The 16008-nt window shown below is 37.2% G+C and overlaps 3 protein-coding genes across 3 annotated transcripts; 2 read left to right on the top strand and 1 right to left on the bottom strand.

The window, feature by feature from the left end:
- The first annotated feature begins 104 nt into the window (after positions 1–104).
- LOC129794913 (polyadenylate-binding protein-interacting protein 1) lies at positions 105–6211 on the top strand. Its single transcript, XM_055835848.1, has 6 exons — positions 105–392; positions 778–1340; positions 2681–3082; positions 3157–3316; positions 4593–4749; positions 5215–6211. The coding sequence occupies exons 1-6, from the start codon at positions 314–316 to the stop codon at positions 5327–5329; spliced, it is 1476 nt and encodes a 491-aa protein (XP_055691823.1). The 5' UTR covers positions 105–313; the 3' UTR covers positions 5330–6211.
- A 1461-nt stretch (positions 6212–7672) lies between these two features.
- Positions 7673–13839, bottom strand: LOC129794889 (zinc finger protein 845-like). The gene is made up of 6 exons (XM_055835803.1): positions 13644–13839; positions 12052–12127; positions 10749–11966; positions 8171–8547; positions 7939–8107; positions 7673–7872 (listed from the first exon to the last, which is right to left on the bottom strand). The coding sequence occupies exons 1-6, from the start codon at positions 13837–13839 to the stop codon at positions 7719–7721; spliced, it is 2190 nt and encodes a 729-aa protein (XP_055691778.1). The 3' UTR covers positions 7673–7718.
- Positions 13840–13903: 64 nt separating this feature from the next.
- LOC129794903 (FGGY carbohydrate kinase domain-containing protein) lies at positions 13904–15775 on the top strand. The gene is made up of 2 exons (XM_055835819.1): positions 13904–14452; positions 14515–15775. Exons 1-2 carry the CDS (start codon positions 13917–13919, stop codon positions 15599–15601), a joined length of 1623 nt encoding a protein of 540 aa, XP_055691794.1. The 5' UTR covers positions 13904–13916; the 3' UTR covers positions 15602–15775.
- Positions 15776–16008: the final 233 nt, after the last annotated feature.

Here is a 16008-nt window from a genome sequence, read left to right on the forward strand (position 1 = left end):
AAAATTTCATGAAATTTTCACTAAAAACGTAAAAGGAGTCATTTTTAGGACATCCCAATAAGAAAACGGAATGTGATTGATTCAAAAAATTCAAATAAATCCGTTAATATGGACATTTTATCCGTGTTTATCCCGAGATAGCCGCTCGTGGCAAAAAGACGCAGAAGAAAACACGCGAAAAGTGCTCAAAAAGCGCCCCGTTGGCCACGAAAAAGTGGATTTGGGGTGTAGGTGGTGTATCACGGCAGGTGTTATTGTACGCGTGATCTGTGATACCGTGCGTAGGTGGCGGTGAACGAGCTACCTGGAAGGAATGAATTTCGGGTCTTCAAAGTCATTCAATTTTGACCACATACGGCAGCCAAACCACCCCCATCGGGACAATATGAGAAGTATGTCATCCCCTGTACTCCATTCCATGCTAATAAGTCACCCCCATGTCCCGGAAGACTCTGGGAATTGCATGTTTTTATTCCATGTCACAGACATAACCTCACTTTTGGGCACAAAGTTGGGTTGCTCCGAGAGAAAAACAACGGGTACGAAGAGAAAGATGCAAAAAGAAAGTTTGCTGACGCGTGCAAATGTATTTGTGACACCTTTTCCTCTCTGCGATCTCACCTGTGAGTCGCGATTAACGGCATTCACCTTCTATTCGTGCACAGAGAGGTTGAAAGATTCATTGAAAAAAAATAATAAACCTCTGTCCGGGAGTTGGGAAAAGGAGATCTCAGTGAGCTTCTTTGTTTTTGTTAATTTGTCTTTCTCTTCTTGCAGTGCACCAAACACCAGGACGGAGTGTAGCCCTGTCGGCGGAGGCGAAGGAATTCATTCCAAAAAATAAGATGGTGAATGACGTGAGTCAGCGTCGTCAGGCACCGGGACCCCATCATCCGCACATGGGTGGCCACGTCTACCATCCGCAGCAACCGCCACACGGACAGAATTTCCATCATCCACCGCCGCAGCATATGCCATCCGGACGGCAATTCCCCGCGTCGGCAATTAATCATCCCTACATGCACATGCAGCAGCAGCAACAGCAGCAAATGACATTCATGCGGCACCAGCAGCCACAGCATATGAACCATCCCATTGGTATGTACACGGAGATGCAATTGGCGCAGCAAATGCAACGTGCAAGTGTCCAGGAGCGCCTCAATCCCACACGGCAGGTAATCCATCCGATGCCAATGCATGAGGCACCGGCTGTGCAGAATAACTTTGAAGCACCAGCTGTGCAGGAGAATCCGCCCCACGAGGAGACGAGTGCACTCGATATGCTCTCCCACATTATCAAGCAACTCACCGACCAGCCGGGCATGTATGAGGAAGTTCAGGTGAGTGCCCACAGATGATTTTTTTTACATTTCTTATTTTTTAACGATTTTTTGAAGGGAGTGTAGGGGAGAGTGGGTAAAATTAGTCAAATTAAATTAAAATTAAATATGGTATCAGGATTCTCTCTAAGAATTCCCCTATTAAAGGTCTTTCTTATAAGAATTTAATTTAAAAATTAAATAAAACGCAAATTTCTCAAAAGATACGCAGCCTAATTTAAAAAAAAATACATAGTCAATTAAAAGTAACCCAAAAAATACTTAAAGAATATGCAGCCAGAAGTTAGTTATAAAATACGCAGCTTAAAATTTGTTAACTCGAAAACTGGTTATAAAACCTTGATACGAAGCCGAAATTTAGTCAAAATGCAGTTAAAAAGTATTCAAAAGATACGCAGCCAAAAATAGTAAAGAAAAAAAAAGACGCAGTTTAAAATTTGTTAAAATGCGCAGCCTGACGAATTAGGCTTTCTGCTGTTTTTCCAATAAAAGATGATCATAAAACCTTGATACGAATCCCAAAGTTAGTCAAGGAAGATGCAACCAAAAATTACTTAAGATACGTAACCAAAAGTTAGATTAAAAAAAAATGCAACAAAAGTTAGTCAAGTCGTTACTAAAAGTTAATCAAAAATACTCAGCCAATTGTTCAAAAAATACGCAACCGAAAGTTAATCAAATAGGCAGCCTAAAATTAGTCAAACTAAAGGTTAATCTACAAGTTAGTTTAAAAAAGACAAAACCAGACGAATCAGATTTTTTGCTGTTTTTCCCAACAAAAAAATTGTTATAAGACTGCGATACGAAGCCAAAAGTACGCCAAGACGCAGCCTAAAAATTATGATAATCAAAATTTATTCAAAAATTTTATAAAAACTAGGTAACCGAATGTTAGTCAAATACGCAATTAATGGTTATCCAAAAGATACGCAGCCAAAAATTAATTAAAGTTACGCAACCAAGGGCTTGTTAAATATGCATGTCTTAAATTATTCATGAAAAAAACCAAAAGTTATTCAAAAAAATATGCAACCCAAAGTCAATACACAGCTGAAAGTTAGTTGACACAACTATAAATTATTATTATTCAAAATATTCGCCAAACGATACGCAGCCAAATGAATTATGTTTTCTGCCCTTTTCTATGAAAAAAAAAATCTTTGTAAGACGGCGATAGACGTTCCAGAGAAAACTGATTAGAATCCTAAAAAGATTCTAAGCCTCTCACTTAAACTTAGGAATTGATTTTTAGTTTAAGAAAGCTCTGACAACAGCGCAGAATCAAAGCCTTTTCTCTCTGTTCTTTTCATTAAACAAATAAACAAATAAACAAAATAAAGGTGGAGATCAAGGAAATGTTTGCAGACTTGATGGGCAGTCGTTTCGTGATGAGCAATGCAGTTGAGTTGATTTTTGATCACAGCATCAATGAGTCCAATTTCCGCTATATGGGCGCAAGGCTGTGCCAATTACTTGACAGCCTGAGTTTGCAGCAGAGTAATGTCTTTCGCTCGATGCTGTGCCTCAAAATGAACCATCACAAGATGGAGATGGAGCGTTTTATGTTGAATGAGCAGCATATTGTGCGCGGGACGACGCTCTTCTTGGCTGAACTTTATATTCAGATGCAAAATGATGGATCACGCATTCTGGAGATTGGTGAATGTATTGTCAGCTCAATGGCATTGCTGTTGAATAAGCAAGGACCCGAGAATGTTAAGTGTGTCTGTCAGTCGCTCAAGGTGAATTAGAAGAAAAGATGAAGCAGCTTCTGGTGGGGGACAAGGGAGTAATGAAAACTGTTTTCGATTTTCAGCTCTGCGGGTACGAGCTTGAGATTGATTGTGGTGTCCTCCTTGTTGGTATAACCAATACATTGGCGCAACTTGAGACATCTGTTGACGTCTCAACGGGGCGTCTTATTCGTTCCGTGCTGGATCTCAAGGCAAATCGATGGGGACGTACAGCACCAATTGGTGAGTTTTTGTTTTAATTTGCAGAGAGAAAAAAAAATGGAGACTACAGCTTCTGATTGGAGTAGGCTTCAATTTGATTACATTTAGAATTTGTTAGGACGTAAGCTTTCAGTCCTTTTTAATCTTAGCAACTCATATAGAACGTTCTTTGTACGTTATTAGCTAAGGCTGTTTTCCTTACAAATGTAGTTAAACCGGTCTATGTACCTTAGCAGCTAGTATGTTGTCTTAACATTAGCAGCTAAGCTGTTCTGTTTATCTCAATAACTAGTCTGTTGTCTTTAACAGCTAGCCTGTCATCTTGGCCTTAGCAGCTAGACTGCTATCTTGGCCTTAGCAGCTAGCCTGTTCTCCTAACCTTAACAGCTAAACTGTTATGTTTACTTTAGCAACTAGCCTGTTATCTTGCACTTAGCAGCTAACCTGTTATTTTGGCCTCCGCAGCTAGACTGTTCTCTTTGCCGTAGCAGCTAAACTGTTCTATTTACTTTAGCAGCTACCCTGTTATCTTGGCCTTAGCAGCTAACCTCTTCTTCTAACCTTAACATCTAAACAGTTCTGTTTACATTAGCAGCTAGCCTGTTATCTTGGCTTTAGTAGCTAGCCTGTTCTCCTAACCATAACAGTTAAACAGTTCTGTTTACTTTAGCAGCTAGCCTGTTATCCTTGGCCTTAGCAACTAGACTGTTCTGTTTACTTTAGCAGCTAGCCTATTATCTTAGTCTTAACAGCTAGCCTGTTATCTTGGCCTTAGCAGCTAGCCTGTTCTCCTAACCTTAACAGCTAAACAGTTCTGTTTACATTAGCAGCTAGCCTGTTATCCTTGGCCTTAGCAACTAGACTGTTCTGTTTACTTTAGCAGCTAGCCTATTATCTTAGTCTTAACAGCTAGCCTGTTATCTTGGCCTTAGTAGCTAGCCTGTTCTCTTGGCCTTAGCGGCTAGCCTGTTCTCCTAACTATAATAGCTAAACAGTTCTATTTACTTTAGCAGCTACCCTGTTATATTGGCCTTAGCAGCTAGCCTGTTCTCCTAACCTTAACAGCTAAACTATTCTGTTTACTGTAGCAGCTAGTCTGTTATCTTGTCCTTAGCAGCTAGATTGTTCCCTTTACTTTAGCACCTAAACCTTTCTTTGAACTATAGCAGACTTCTAGCTTAAGTCTTATTGAAGTTGCTTAACAGGACCTACAAGCCTTAGCACAAAAGAAAAAAGCCTACAAAAGAAAAGTCAAACTAGATGTTTTAATCGTTTTTAACCGGTTTATTCTTTGTAGCTGTTGCACCAATTCAGGAGGTAAATCATTACGACTGCAACGATTCTCCCGTCTTCTATGGACCCGATGGCCAAGTCCTCACGGAGGAAGAGAGCTCCTTCCTCTCCGCCCAGGCATCAGCCTATCCCAACAACAACAACTTTGAGGAGTACCTCGAGTAAGTAAACTTTATTCAATTTGTAAATTCTTGACGGAAAATTGGTAAATGCTTTTGCAGGAGTATTATTCTCCTTCCGGGAACAGATAGTCAATATAGTGGATGCGGGTTTAAAAGAATTGAAATTTTTTCCAAAGCTTTCGGCTTTAACCACACCTTTTAACTTAATTCTTTTTAAAATTCCTAACTTTTTGATCTAAAAAGGTGTTGTGAGGGTCCTAATTTTGAGTTGCAGGATCTAAGGGAATTATTGAGGTTTTAAATGAAACGATAGGCCCAAAAAAACTGAACTAACCTGTAAGAAACGAAAATATTAGGAGCCTAAATTAGGCTTTAAATTTCTTCAGAAAAATTGAATGAAAAAAAAATTAAAATGAAGAAATTAATAATTTATACTCACATTAAGCTTCTGCAATGTCATCCCAATGTACACTTTATCACAGTCACAAAAATCTTTTTTTGCAGCAATGACGGTGATGAATTGGCCGACGCTGAGCCCGAAATGGACTTGGAAATTCAACTGGCGTTCCGTGAATTTGTGCAGACGCAAAAAAAGACATCGTCTCAGAATAAAAAGTAAAAGTTAAAAAAAAAACAATTATACAGCATCGCTCTCATGAGAGAAAAAAAAACGGAGAGCGAAAAGTAATGCAGCGATGGCTTTTCTCATCTTCACAACATTAGAAGAGTCATATTGAAGGTGGAAATTAAAAAGAATCCTTCTAGCAGAAAAAAATACAAAAAAAAAAACATTGCATGCTTCTCTTTGATGGGGGGTGGTTTTTCAGTTAAAATAACAACAAAATAAACAAACAAAAATCTACAGCAAAAGATTTAAAAAAAAAAGTGAAAAGGAATTAAAAGGGATAATTTTTCATAAAAGAGAAAAATTTCCCGCGCAAAAAAAAGAACCTTCTCATGGTTAGTCAGGAGCAATTTTATCGCATACATATTATTATACAAATTATAAAAAAAAGAAAAACAAAATTTGAATGAAAAGAAAAGTGACATAAAATGTGAGATTTATGTTTAAGCAGAAAATTGTAAACATTTTCCCCAAATTACTTTTTTTTTTCTTGTCATTTTGCTGCAAAATAGAAAAAATTGCACAAGAAAATTTACAATGAAAAAATTCTACTTATCACTATGTTTTTTTGCAATATATATTTTGTTATTTTTTGTGATTGCTTTTGCATTATTTCCATAAAAAAACATTTACCCTTTTTTACACCCCCACCAAAAAAAAACTAAAAAAAAGAGCACGGATTTTTTCTCAATTATTAAGAAAATAAATTTTAAAAAAAATATCAATTGATCATGAAAAAATCTCACGTAAAAAAAATATTCTTGAATTTCAAGAGAAAAAAACTTTAAAAGAAAATTAATTAAAAATCATGATTGTAAAAGAAAAAAAAGTTGCAGAATGAAAATAAACGTGCTGAAAAATCATTTCTCCACAAAAGTTGTTTTTATTCATTGCAAAATGGCGGTCTCCAATGGAAAGATTCTCAATTTTTTTAAAGGAAATAACAAAAATGAAAGATAGAATTAGCTGTAGAAAGTACAGCACTGATTTATTACTAAATATATTCAAAAAGTGACGTAATAGTATTTTTCTCTCTTTTTAAATGATTGAAACATTCACGCTAATGTTTTTTCTGAGTTTTATCCATGCGCCAAAACATATAAAGAAGAAAATCCTTTTTTTTCTAGAAAAAATATAATTTTGAAACATTTGCGTCTAACTGAAGAAATGTCTGAAAAATACATTTAAAAAACTCAGAAATGAAACAATAGGACGAATGTTTCATGCAACTACAGAACAGCAAAAAAAAACATTTGATAGAAGTGCATTAAATTCACACAAAAGAGGCCAAAAAAGACGTTTCTGTTCAGAAATGTTCTTTGAGAGGAAATCGTGATAAAAAAAAATCGCATTTTTCTATGTTTCAGATGTTTCATGGTCGAAGGATTAATCCTTTTGTCATCCACGCGTAACAAAGAAACATTGCCAAATGCGCTCTTTTAATATTTTCACAGAACATTTCTGAGGTCTTCTCTGGGTTTATCTGCTTGAGTTTAATGCACTTCTATCTCGGAAAATTTATTAAATATACGGTTAATACTAACACCGCTTAAAACAAAAAAAAAATCAAGAATTTCTTTAAACTCTCTTTAAAGTTTCATCATTTGATGGCGCTAAGTAGAGATACTTTTTAGGAAGGACGCCGTGAAAACGACTACATTGAGTTTCTTTATATTTTATTTTTAGATTTCTTAGGTCGTTTTAATGATTTTCCTTTTAAGGCTCCAACAGATGGACGGGAAATTCCTCGTGCGGTGCGGTGCGGCGAGGATTTCGTGGCCCATCGTCGCTTCGGATTGGCCGAAAAACGTTCTCGTACGGAGCGGTGAGAGTGTGTGAGTCGTCTCTCGCTTCTGATTGGCCGAAAACCTCGCCGCACCGCACCGCACGAGAAATTTCTCGTCCATCTGTTGGAGCCTTTAAAGAAAAAGTGATGAAAACTTTAGTTTTTTGACATTTTATAGAATTCTGTGGAAAATCTTCTTATTTTCTGTGAATTCTACAAAAAACTTTTATTGAAAATGTTGGTTAAGTTATAAATGGCGGAAGAACATAACCTCAAAGTGTTTTCTTCTTCAGGGAAATTCTCAGGACCTCTGGTAAGTTTTTTTCTTTTTTTTTTCTTCTATTTCTTTGCCATCCTGGTGAATCTGATAATGATCCTTTGGCACTCCTTCGTGTCTCATGAGTAATTTAAAGACTCAGGATGATATCAGGACATCCAAACTTCCCCAAGAACATTATTCCGGAATATCCAGGAATGTATTCTGATTGTTTTGCTGATAATCTCCCAATTTCAAACCAAAGAATTAAATGACCAACCATATCCTTAAAATATATAAAATTTTCATTTTTATTGCATTTTCCATGACTTAATTTACTTTCAATTTATGCTCTGTGCGGTACCCTGAAGCATCTCCACTTCTTTCTCAATTTTTATATTGTCAGAATTCACGAGAAATTCCTCCGGAGGTTCTTCCTTGACAACAGTGATGTCTGGTACAACGGTTATAAGTTGCTTTATCAATTTGCTTTGCCTACAAGTTGGAAAAATCCTTTAAAATTATGAAATTGTTGGAAAATTAAAGGAACTTTATCCTTACGTGTTATGGTACTTCCGGAGATGCAACCTTATTGATCCCCTGTAGACGGATTTCTTTTGACAAATCCCACATTCGTACACCTTATCTATAGGATGAATTTTCACGTGATCCTGAAGAAGATCCAAATTCTCAAAGATCTTCTCACAAATTGTGCATGAAACAGAACCCTCTGAAACGCAAAGAGAATCATCCAAAAAGATTCCTAACCTCAAAAAAATGGCGTCATTTTTACCTGAAACCTCGAAAGGAAGACCTCTGTGGAGCGCCTTGATGTGCTCCTTCAGTCTGATCCGATTCTTCAACTCTTTCATGCAGTAGAAGCATGTTACGGGCTTCTCTGTATGCCCCAAAATGTGTGTATCTCTCTGCTTTTTCCATTTGAATGTCTTCTGGCAAATTGAGCATGAATAGGGGCGCGCGGTGCTGTGAGTATTCTTCAAATGCACAATCAGCGCAAGCTTATTCTTGAATTTCTTCAGACATTCCAGACATTCAAAGTCCCGGACGTCGTTATGTACCATCATATGAACCTTCAATTTACTCTTTGTCGTAAATTTCTTCTTACACATCTCACAATGATAGAATTGAACCTTAATGTCCTGGAATTTGCTGTAAAATTAAGAGATTTATTAGTTTTTTTGAGAGTTCTTTGTGCGTTTATTAAAATTAATTAATTTTTGGGAGTTTTTTCCTAAGGCTTGCATCATCATTTTTCACATTTTCAAAGTTTTGTACCACCATTTTGAAGTTAAAAGTTTACACTGCAGTGGTTAAAGGTTAGATTTTAATTTAGAGACCGAAAAAACTTTTCAAACATTAGAAGTGAAAAGTCAAACGTTAAGAAGAAAATGATAAACGTTAGAAGAAACGTCAAATTTTACAAAATGAATATCAAACGCAAGAAAAAAGGTTTATTAGAATAAACGTCAAAGAATATGTCACAAGTTAGAAAAAGCGAGGCTAAACGTTAGAATTTTGATATTTTTCTACGTTTTTACGTTTTTTCTCTGAAAAGTCATAGAAAAAAGGTAAATCGTTCAGAAAAAACCTGTAGAGAATACTAAACGTTAAAAAAGAAACGATCAATAGGTAAAAAGGGTAAAAAGAAGTATTAAACGTTAGAATTACGTTTAAACAATTTGTGAACAGGTGCTAATTTAAAAGTAACAGCCGTTAGAAATAGTTTAGAAGCCTCAATTTTAGTTATTTTATAACATTTTTAGCGATGTATTCTGCTTTAAAAAAAAATCTCAAACCACCCGCTTCAATCAAGGGGTGTTTATCTGAATGAAAATCTTCGAATCTTCGCATTATTCGCCAAAAATATCGAAAGATTCGCCAGATAAACACCTCTCGACTTTAATAGATTTCAGCCTACGTTCCTGGCGCATCGCCATTTTTTTTTCTAGCTTTTTGTCGCCATTTTTTAAAACTAATTTCAAAACGTTTTATGTTCTTTGCAAAATAACTAAAAATTTTTATGAACTTTCTATCAGGCTTGTGCCGTCTCATTTATTAAATTTTATCTCACTATTTTACGTCATCTTAGATGGCCATTTTGTAAAGTTTGTTTCACTCCGCCATTTTTCTGTAGGTATTTTTAACACTTGGAGGACCCAACATTTGGCGCAACGTAGAGGATCAAATTGGCAATAAGTACCAGCTGATAAAATATGCTCAATAATTAATTATTAATCAGTTTATTGAACAAGGATCGAAAGTTTCACTAATTCTCGATCTCCTTCAAGCATTCCTGCACATAATTACTAAATATTTAATAGAGAAAATCATCACTGGAAAAAAATTGCGTAGAATCGATGCAAAATTGCCAATTCAAACGACTTTTTTAGCTACAATTTTACTTAATTTATTATTGCGCCTAAATCATCACAAACTTTGATTCTTCAAGTACCTTTTTAGTCATTTCCGGCAATAAAATTAGTCCACATTAATGATTTTTACCGAGGAAAAGTGAACAAGAGATCTTGATTTGGGGAAATATGGGGAAACATAACCTCAAAACCATAGCTAAAATGTATGGGATTTTGACTGGTAGTTATATTACCAATTTGATCCTCCACGTTGGATTCTGACTTTGACCTCAATTATCTTTCAAAGAAAAGACTTTTCACGAGATTTTCTTTCTACTATCTGAAAGTAATTAAAATTCCCTACACATAGATGCTAAATTCATCGAGATTAGTCCAATAGATTTTATTCTGTGACGATTTTAAGGTTCCAATTGGTAGCAAGTACCAGTAAAGTCCTCCGGTGTTAAAACTATTTTCACCATTTTCTTTGTTTTTTTAGACTGCTAGACTGCAAATTTTTTAATCTTTGAACGCTTTTTGTTAGACTTGTGTCGCCATTTTTTTTTAAGTTTTTGACGCCATTTTGCAAATGTTGAATTTTTTTTATTTAAACCGAATTATTCACTGAAAAATACATAATCCGATATAAGATTATAATTTAAAATATAAATAAATTAAGTTACAGTCTGTTCCCTTTTTTAGTCTACTGCACGGAAAATTTAAACGAGAGAAAAATTAATAAAAGGCTGGAAAAAAATTAATTGTCCTTTTTCGGGAACATTCGAAGCAAAAGTTTATAGAATACGCTTCTTTTTGGCTAAGAGAATATAACACGCTGAAGAAAAAAAAGTCCTTTATGGTTTATTAACTGGATTCGAACCGTTGTCATTATGAGCAAGGTATGCAATTAGAACCTCTCGGCTATTAAATGTCTTTCAATTGAACTAAATACCTCAACTAAATCACAAAATGAATGGAAAATAAGTAAAACCTCCTTACCTTCGATGATACCGCAAAATGTGATGCTTTATACTGGACTTCCTCACTAATTTCTTCCCACAGATTTCACATTCAAACAATCCCTGTATCTGATGTTCCCTCATGTGCTCCCTGAGTGTCCTTTCATTCTTGTAAAATCTCCCGCAGACCGTGCAGGGTACTCTTGGCCCGTCCTGATGCGTTACATTGTGCTGTGCCAACTTTACAGCACTTACAAAGCTCTTTGAGCATTGGTTGCACTTGAAATTCCTCTCTGGATTGTGCGTGAGTAGATGAGCTTTGAGATGACTGCAACACAGGAAGGTTTTGATGCACATTGTGCATTTATACTTCCGCTCTCGTAGTGCTGGATCAACTTTAACACTGTTGTGTGCTTTCATGTGCAACCTGAGACTCTTCCTGTGCTTGTAGAGCTTCCCACAGATGGTGCAGGGAAGCTTCTCAGCGTCCGCATGCACCCGTAGATGATCCCTCAGCCGGGGCTTAGCATTGAAGGTTTTTTCACACACAGGGCAGGTGAAGTTGCGTTCTTTTGTGTGAACAATCATATGTTGCTTCAATTCCCACGCATTGTAGAAGGCTTTATCGCATTCAGTGCACTTTTTATCCTTCTCCCGATTGCTCCGGGAACAATTGTACTTCCGGTGATGCCGTAAGTACTGTTTGTTCTTGAAGGGTTTCCCACAATTCGGGCATGGGAGCTTCTCATCGAAGTGGACGACGGCCATGTGATGCCGCAGTGTGCCCAAACTCGTGAAGGCTTTACTGCAAATCTCACATTTGGACGTCTTCTCGGTGTGATTAATCTGCAAATGACTCTTTAGCCGTTGCTCCGTTGTGAAGGCCTTCTCACAAATATGACAAATATGTGTTGCTTCATGCTTAACCTTTGGGCAGTTTTCCTTTTGATGCTTAACCATTTCGCTTCTTTCATTGCAGCGCTTCCCGCAGAGATCACATGAGAAGAACTTAAAGTGACACCACAAGTGCCGCCGGAGTTTGATTTTGGTTGTAAAAGCGCTGGGGCATTCAGCACATTGATAGATCTTCTCAGTTAGATGGACACTCAGGTGCTGCTTGAGATTCCCACGATTCCTAAATGCTTTCCCACATTGTCGGCATTTGTATTTATATTCTGGTCCATTTCGCTGCTTTTCCTTTCCATTGATTGGCTCTTTGAGATGAAATTCTGGGTGATCTCTGGAAGAAGAATCCGCGCTAAAAGAGAAAGGTACTTAGTTATTAAAACTAGTTCTGATCTTGATTACTCATTGAAGCATTTAAGGAAAGCAAGGAAACTTACCCTGTGACACTTACAACGTACTCCTCCTTGACAATAGACAGTTCACAATCTAATCCCTCTTCTGCATTTTCCGTTCCTAATTCCATTTCCCAGAATAATTTTTGGAAGTAAAATAAAGAAAATTTAAAGATTCTTCTTCTGATATTCTCACCACATAACCCCCAGATGATGTATTTAGTAGGTTCCTCTGGAGCGCAACAGGTTCCTCTTTGCTTCTTTGACACTTTAACACCTTCCGAGCCGGTATAATACACAAGAAAGCATTTTCTACGCGACGTGTAATAAATAAGACCCAGCTGGTCATATGTGTAGAAAAAGTTTACCCAGCTGGCTTTATAGTTTTGCACGGTCTGCTCATGTTCTTGAGTTTAAACATTTTTCCTGATTTATAATAATTCATTCTTCATTTATTCTTTTTATCGAAGTTTTCTGGACAAGATTCCTTTCAAATTCCAGCCGGGAATGATTTTTTAGACTCTATAGGAATCCCAGAATCTCATTTAATCACGTAAAAAAAGTTATTTAGCAACTTTTAAATAAACAATAAATAAAATATTAAAAAATTTTCTTTATTCGATTGAACAAAGCAACGCATTGTAAAGGAGTTTATTCATCTGTATATGAAAAACTTCCTTAATCACAAAACAATTTTTACCCATTTTATCTAAAATCTTAAGAAATCGCTAAAGAATGTTTTAAAGCTCTTAAAAGGATACAAAGAGAATTTTCTTTAGCAATTTCTTGAGCTTCATTTTTATTCACTATAAATTTATTTAAATAAAAATGGGTCAAAATTATTTTCTGTACGAAAAAGTTTTACTTAAGATGATGAATAAACTCGTTTAGTCGCAATCGTTGAGTGTTGATTTTATCAGAGAGAACTCTTTACTGTTCCCACGAGATAATTGGGGTGCACTCAAATACGATAATGGTTCAGAGATAAGAATGAATTTAATTTTTTTTAAGTTATTTTTATTCCAATAATGGGAAAAAAATAATCTTGAGGAAGAAAATAATTTAGGAATATCTTTGGCAAAAAAGAAATAATATTTGGCAAACAAACAGCTACTGAAAAAAGTCTTTTCATTGATATTAATTCACCGAATTATTGCGTTACTACACTTATTATACACAGATGAGCTGAAGTTAGATTAGATTAGCTTTCGGAATAAATTCGATTAATTTAGAATCAATAAACCTAAGTAGGTACGAGATAATCTTAATTACATTTTAGCAGATTCTATTAATGCCCAGAAATCCTTATAAAAATCTATTTTAATTATTTTATTGATTGATTCTTCTAAACTATGGAAATGAAATCAAAGGACGCTCAGGACGCCATGTTTTTAAAAGCATTCAATCCGCCATATTTGTATCAAAGGTTTTCAGATCAAAATGGCGGAAAAGAATTTTTAGTAAATAGATTAAAGGTTTTTCACTTAGCAAGAGAAAATACGAAAAAACCTTTTTCTCTATTTTGTCAATTTTTGCGACTTTTCGAAGGCAGAATTCACCTTCATCAGGCACAGAAAACCATAGAAAAAAATCTATTTAAGAACATCCTCCAAGATATTTTTTTTAAACAAACTTACCTTCTACTCCCGGAGAAATAAGAGAGTTATAGAAAGAAACAAGAGGGCCCCCATGAGCTCCAAAATACACCTCTGACTGCATGACCCCAATTCTCTCGCAGAAAGATAGTGGGGAGCATGAGAGTATAATTATGGAGAGAATAGAGAGTATTCTCCAGTGAAGTTCATCTCGCCGGGTCAAACAGCCGACAAACATTCCTGCTCTCACAAATCTCACAAATCTTCACTCTTCCTGTGTACTGGGGAACTTCACAAGGAGAAAGCAGCATCATCATGCCGGAATCTCTCTTTGTCGGTGTCGACGTGGGCAGTGGTAGTGCCAGGGCTGGACTCTTCACCGCCACCGGAAGCTCTTTGGGTACATTTTCCGTGACAATTCCCACTTGGGCTCATCTCCATGATCACTACGAGCAATCCTCAGAGGAAATCTGGAGTGCTGTCTGTCGGTGTGTTAAGCAGGTTGTTAAGGAATCTGCCCATTTGGTGCGAGGGATTGGCTTTACAGCCACCTGTTCCCTCGTTGCGCTCCAAGATGAGGACAAAGCACTCTCAGTCTGCCCCTCACAGGGTATCGATAAGAGGAACATTGTCATGTGGATGGATCATCGAGCTGTCCAGGAAGCCAGCGATATCAATGCCAAGAAGCATGAGCTGCTGAAGTTTGTTGGTGGAAGAGTTTCCGCTGAGATGGAATGCCCAAAAATTCTCTGGCTCAGTCGAAATGCTCCAAAGGAGTTCTGGGAGAAAATCACCAAATTCATGGAACTTCCGGATTTTCTCACATTCAAAAGTACCGGAAATCTTGCCAGGTAATCTTGTTTCTTTCTTTTGGCAAAAGGAACTTTCCTATAGAATTATTTCTTCCTGATAGATCCCTCTGTTCTGTGGTTTGCAAATGGAACTATGACGGGGAGAAGCGTTCATGGGATCGTGAATTCCTCGAATTAGCTACCCTTTCCTGCCCACATGGGAGAGATTTTGTCTCCCTCGCTGGTGATGCGGTTCAACTTCCCGGTGCAGCAGTTGGTGGTGGCTTAACGTCTACTGCAGCAAAAGATTTGGGTCTCCTCGTGGGTACTCCCGTTGGGACGTCTGTCATTGATGCCTATGCTGGCGCTCTTGCACTCCTGGGTGCCGAAACGGAAGCAGGGATTGAGCTTCAGGAAAAAATTGCCCTAATTTGCGGAACATCAACGTGTCACATTTGCGTAGCTCCACAAATAGACCTTGTTGGAGGTGTCTGGGGTCCATACAAGGATGTCCTCTTTGACGGGATGTACGCCCATGAGGCTGGACAGAGTGCTACGGGAAAACTCCTTGATGACATTGTCACATCTCATCCATCTTTTGTTAAAATCACAAATGAGCTCAATTCCACGGAGCTTCGACACGTCTACGAGCACCTCAATCACCTCCTGGAGCACCTGAGCCAGGAGAAGAACATTCCACTTGAGCAGCTCACGGAAGATCTTCACGTCTGCCCGGATTTCCACGGGAATCGTTCCCCAATTGCCGATTCAACGCGCAAAGGGATGATTTCGGGATTAACTCTCAATCACGAACCCACGGATTTGGCTCTCATCTACCTGGCCACCGTGCAAGCCCTCGCTTACGGCACAAAGCACATCCTGGCACAATTCTCCCGGGAATTTCGTGCAATCCTCATCTGTGGCGGCCTCAGTCTCAATCCCGTCTACGTGCAGGCACACGCAGACGTCTGCCGGGTACCCGTATTCATTCCCAATGAACCTGAAAGTGTCCTCCTTGGCGCCAGTATCCTGGGTGCCTGTGCAGCTGGGGAATTTCCATCACTTCCCGCAGCTGCAAGCAAAATGGGCGGAAAAACCCAAAGGGTTGACCCCGAAGACGCAACATTCAGGTACCATGAGAAGAAATTCAGGGTCTTTGAGGAATTACTAAAGGATCAAGCAAAGTACAAGGACCTTATGAAGGGATAAAACGAAGAAAACATTCAATTAAATTTTAATTTAAATGATTTAAATTAAAAGAAAATCAATTAAAAATCATTCCAGAGGGCTGTAGAATAATTTAAGAATTATTATTTGTTAATCATTTCCAATTAAATCAGGGATTAGGGTGAATTATTTTCTTTTAATAAATCGTTTTAAAATTATAGATTATTTCTTTCCTTTTTCTAATTAAAAGATTTTCAAGGAAATTACACAAGGCGACAACTTTTTGTTAGTTAAAATTGAAAGATTTGTGATAATAGAGGGTAAGTAGGGGAAATTCGGGTTGAGTGCATCGTATAAGTTTTAAGAGAGTTGAAAGAGTTAATAAAACGTATGAATTTGAAGAAAAAACAATGTAGCTTTAAAAAACAAATTCTATTGGTTTGTCCAAT

This window comes from Lutzomyia longipalpis, chromosome 4, assembly GCF_024334085.1.
Source record: "Lutzomyia longipalpis isolate SR_M1_2022 chromosome 4, ASM2433408v1".
Classification (NCBI taxonomy): Eukaryota; Metazoa; Arthropoda; class Insecta; order Diptera; family Psychodidae; genus Lutzomyia; species Lutzomyia longipalpis.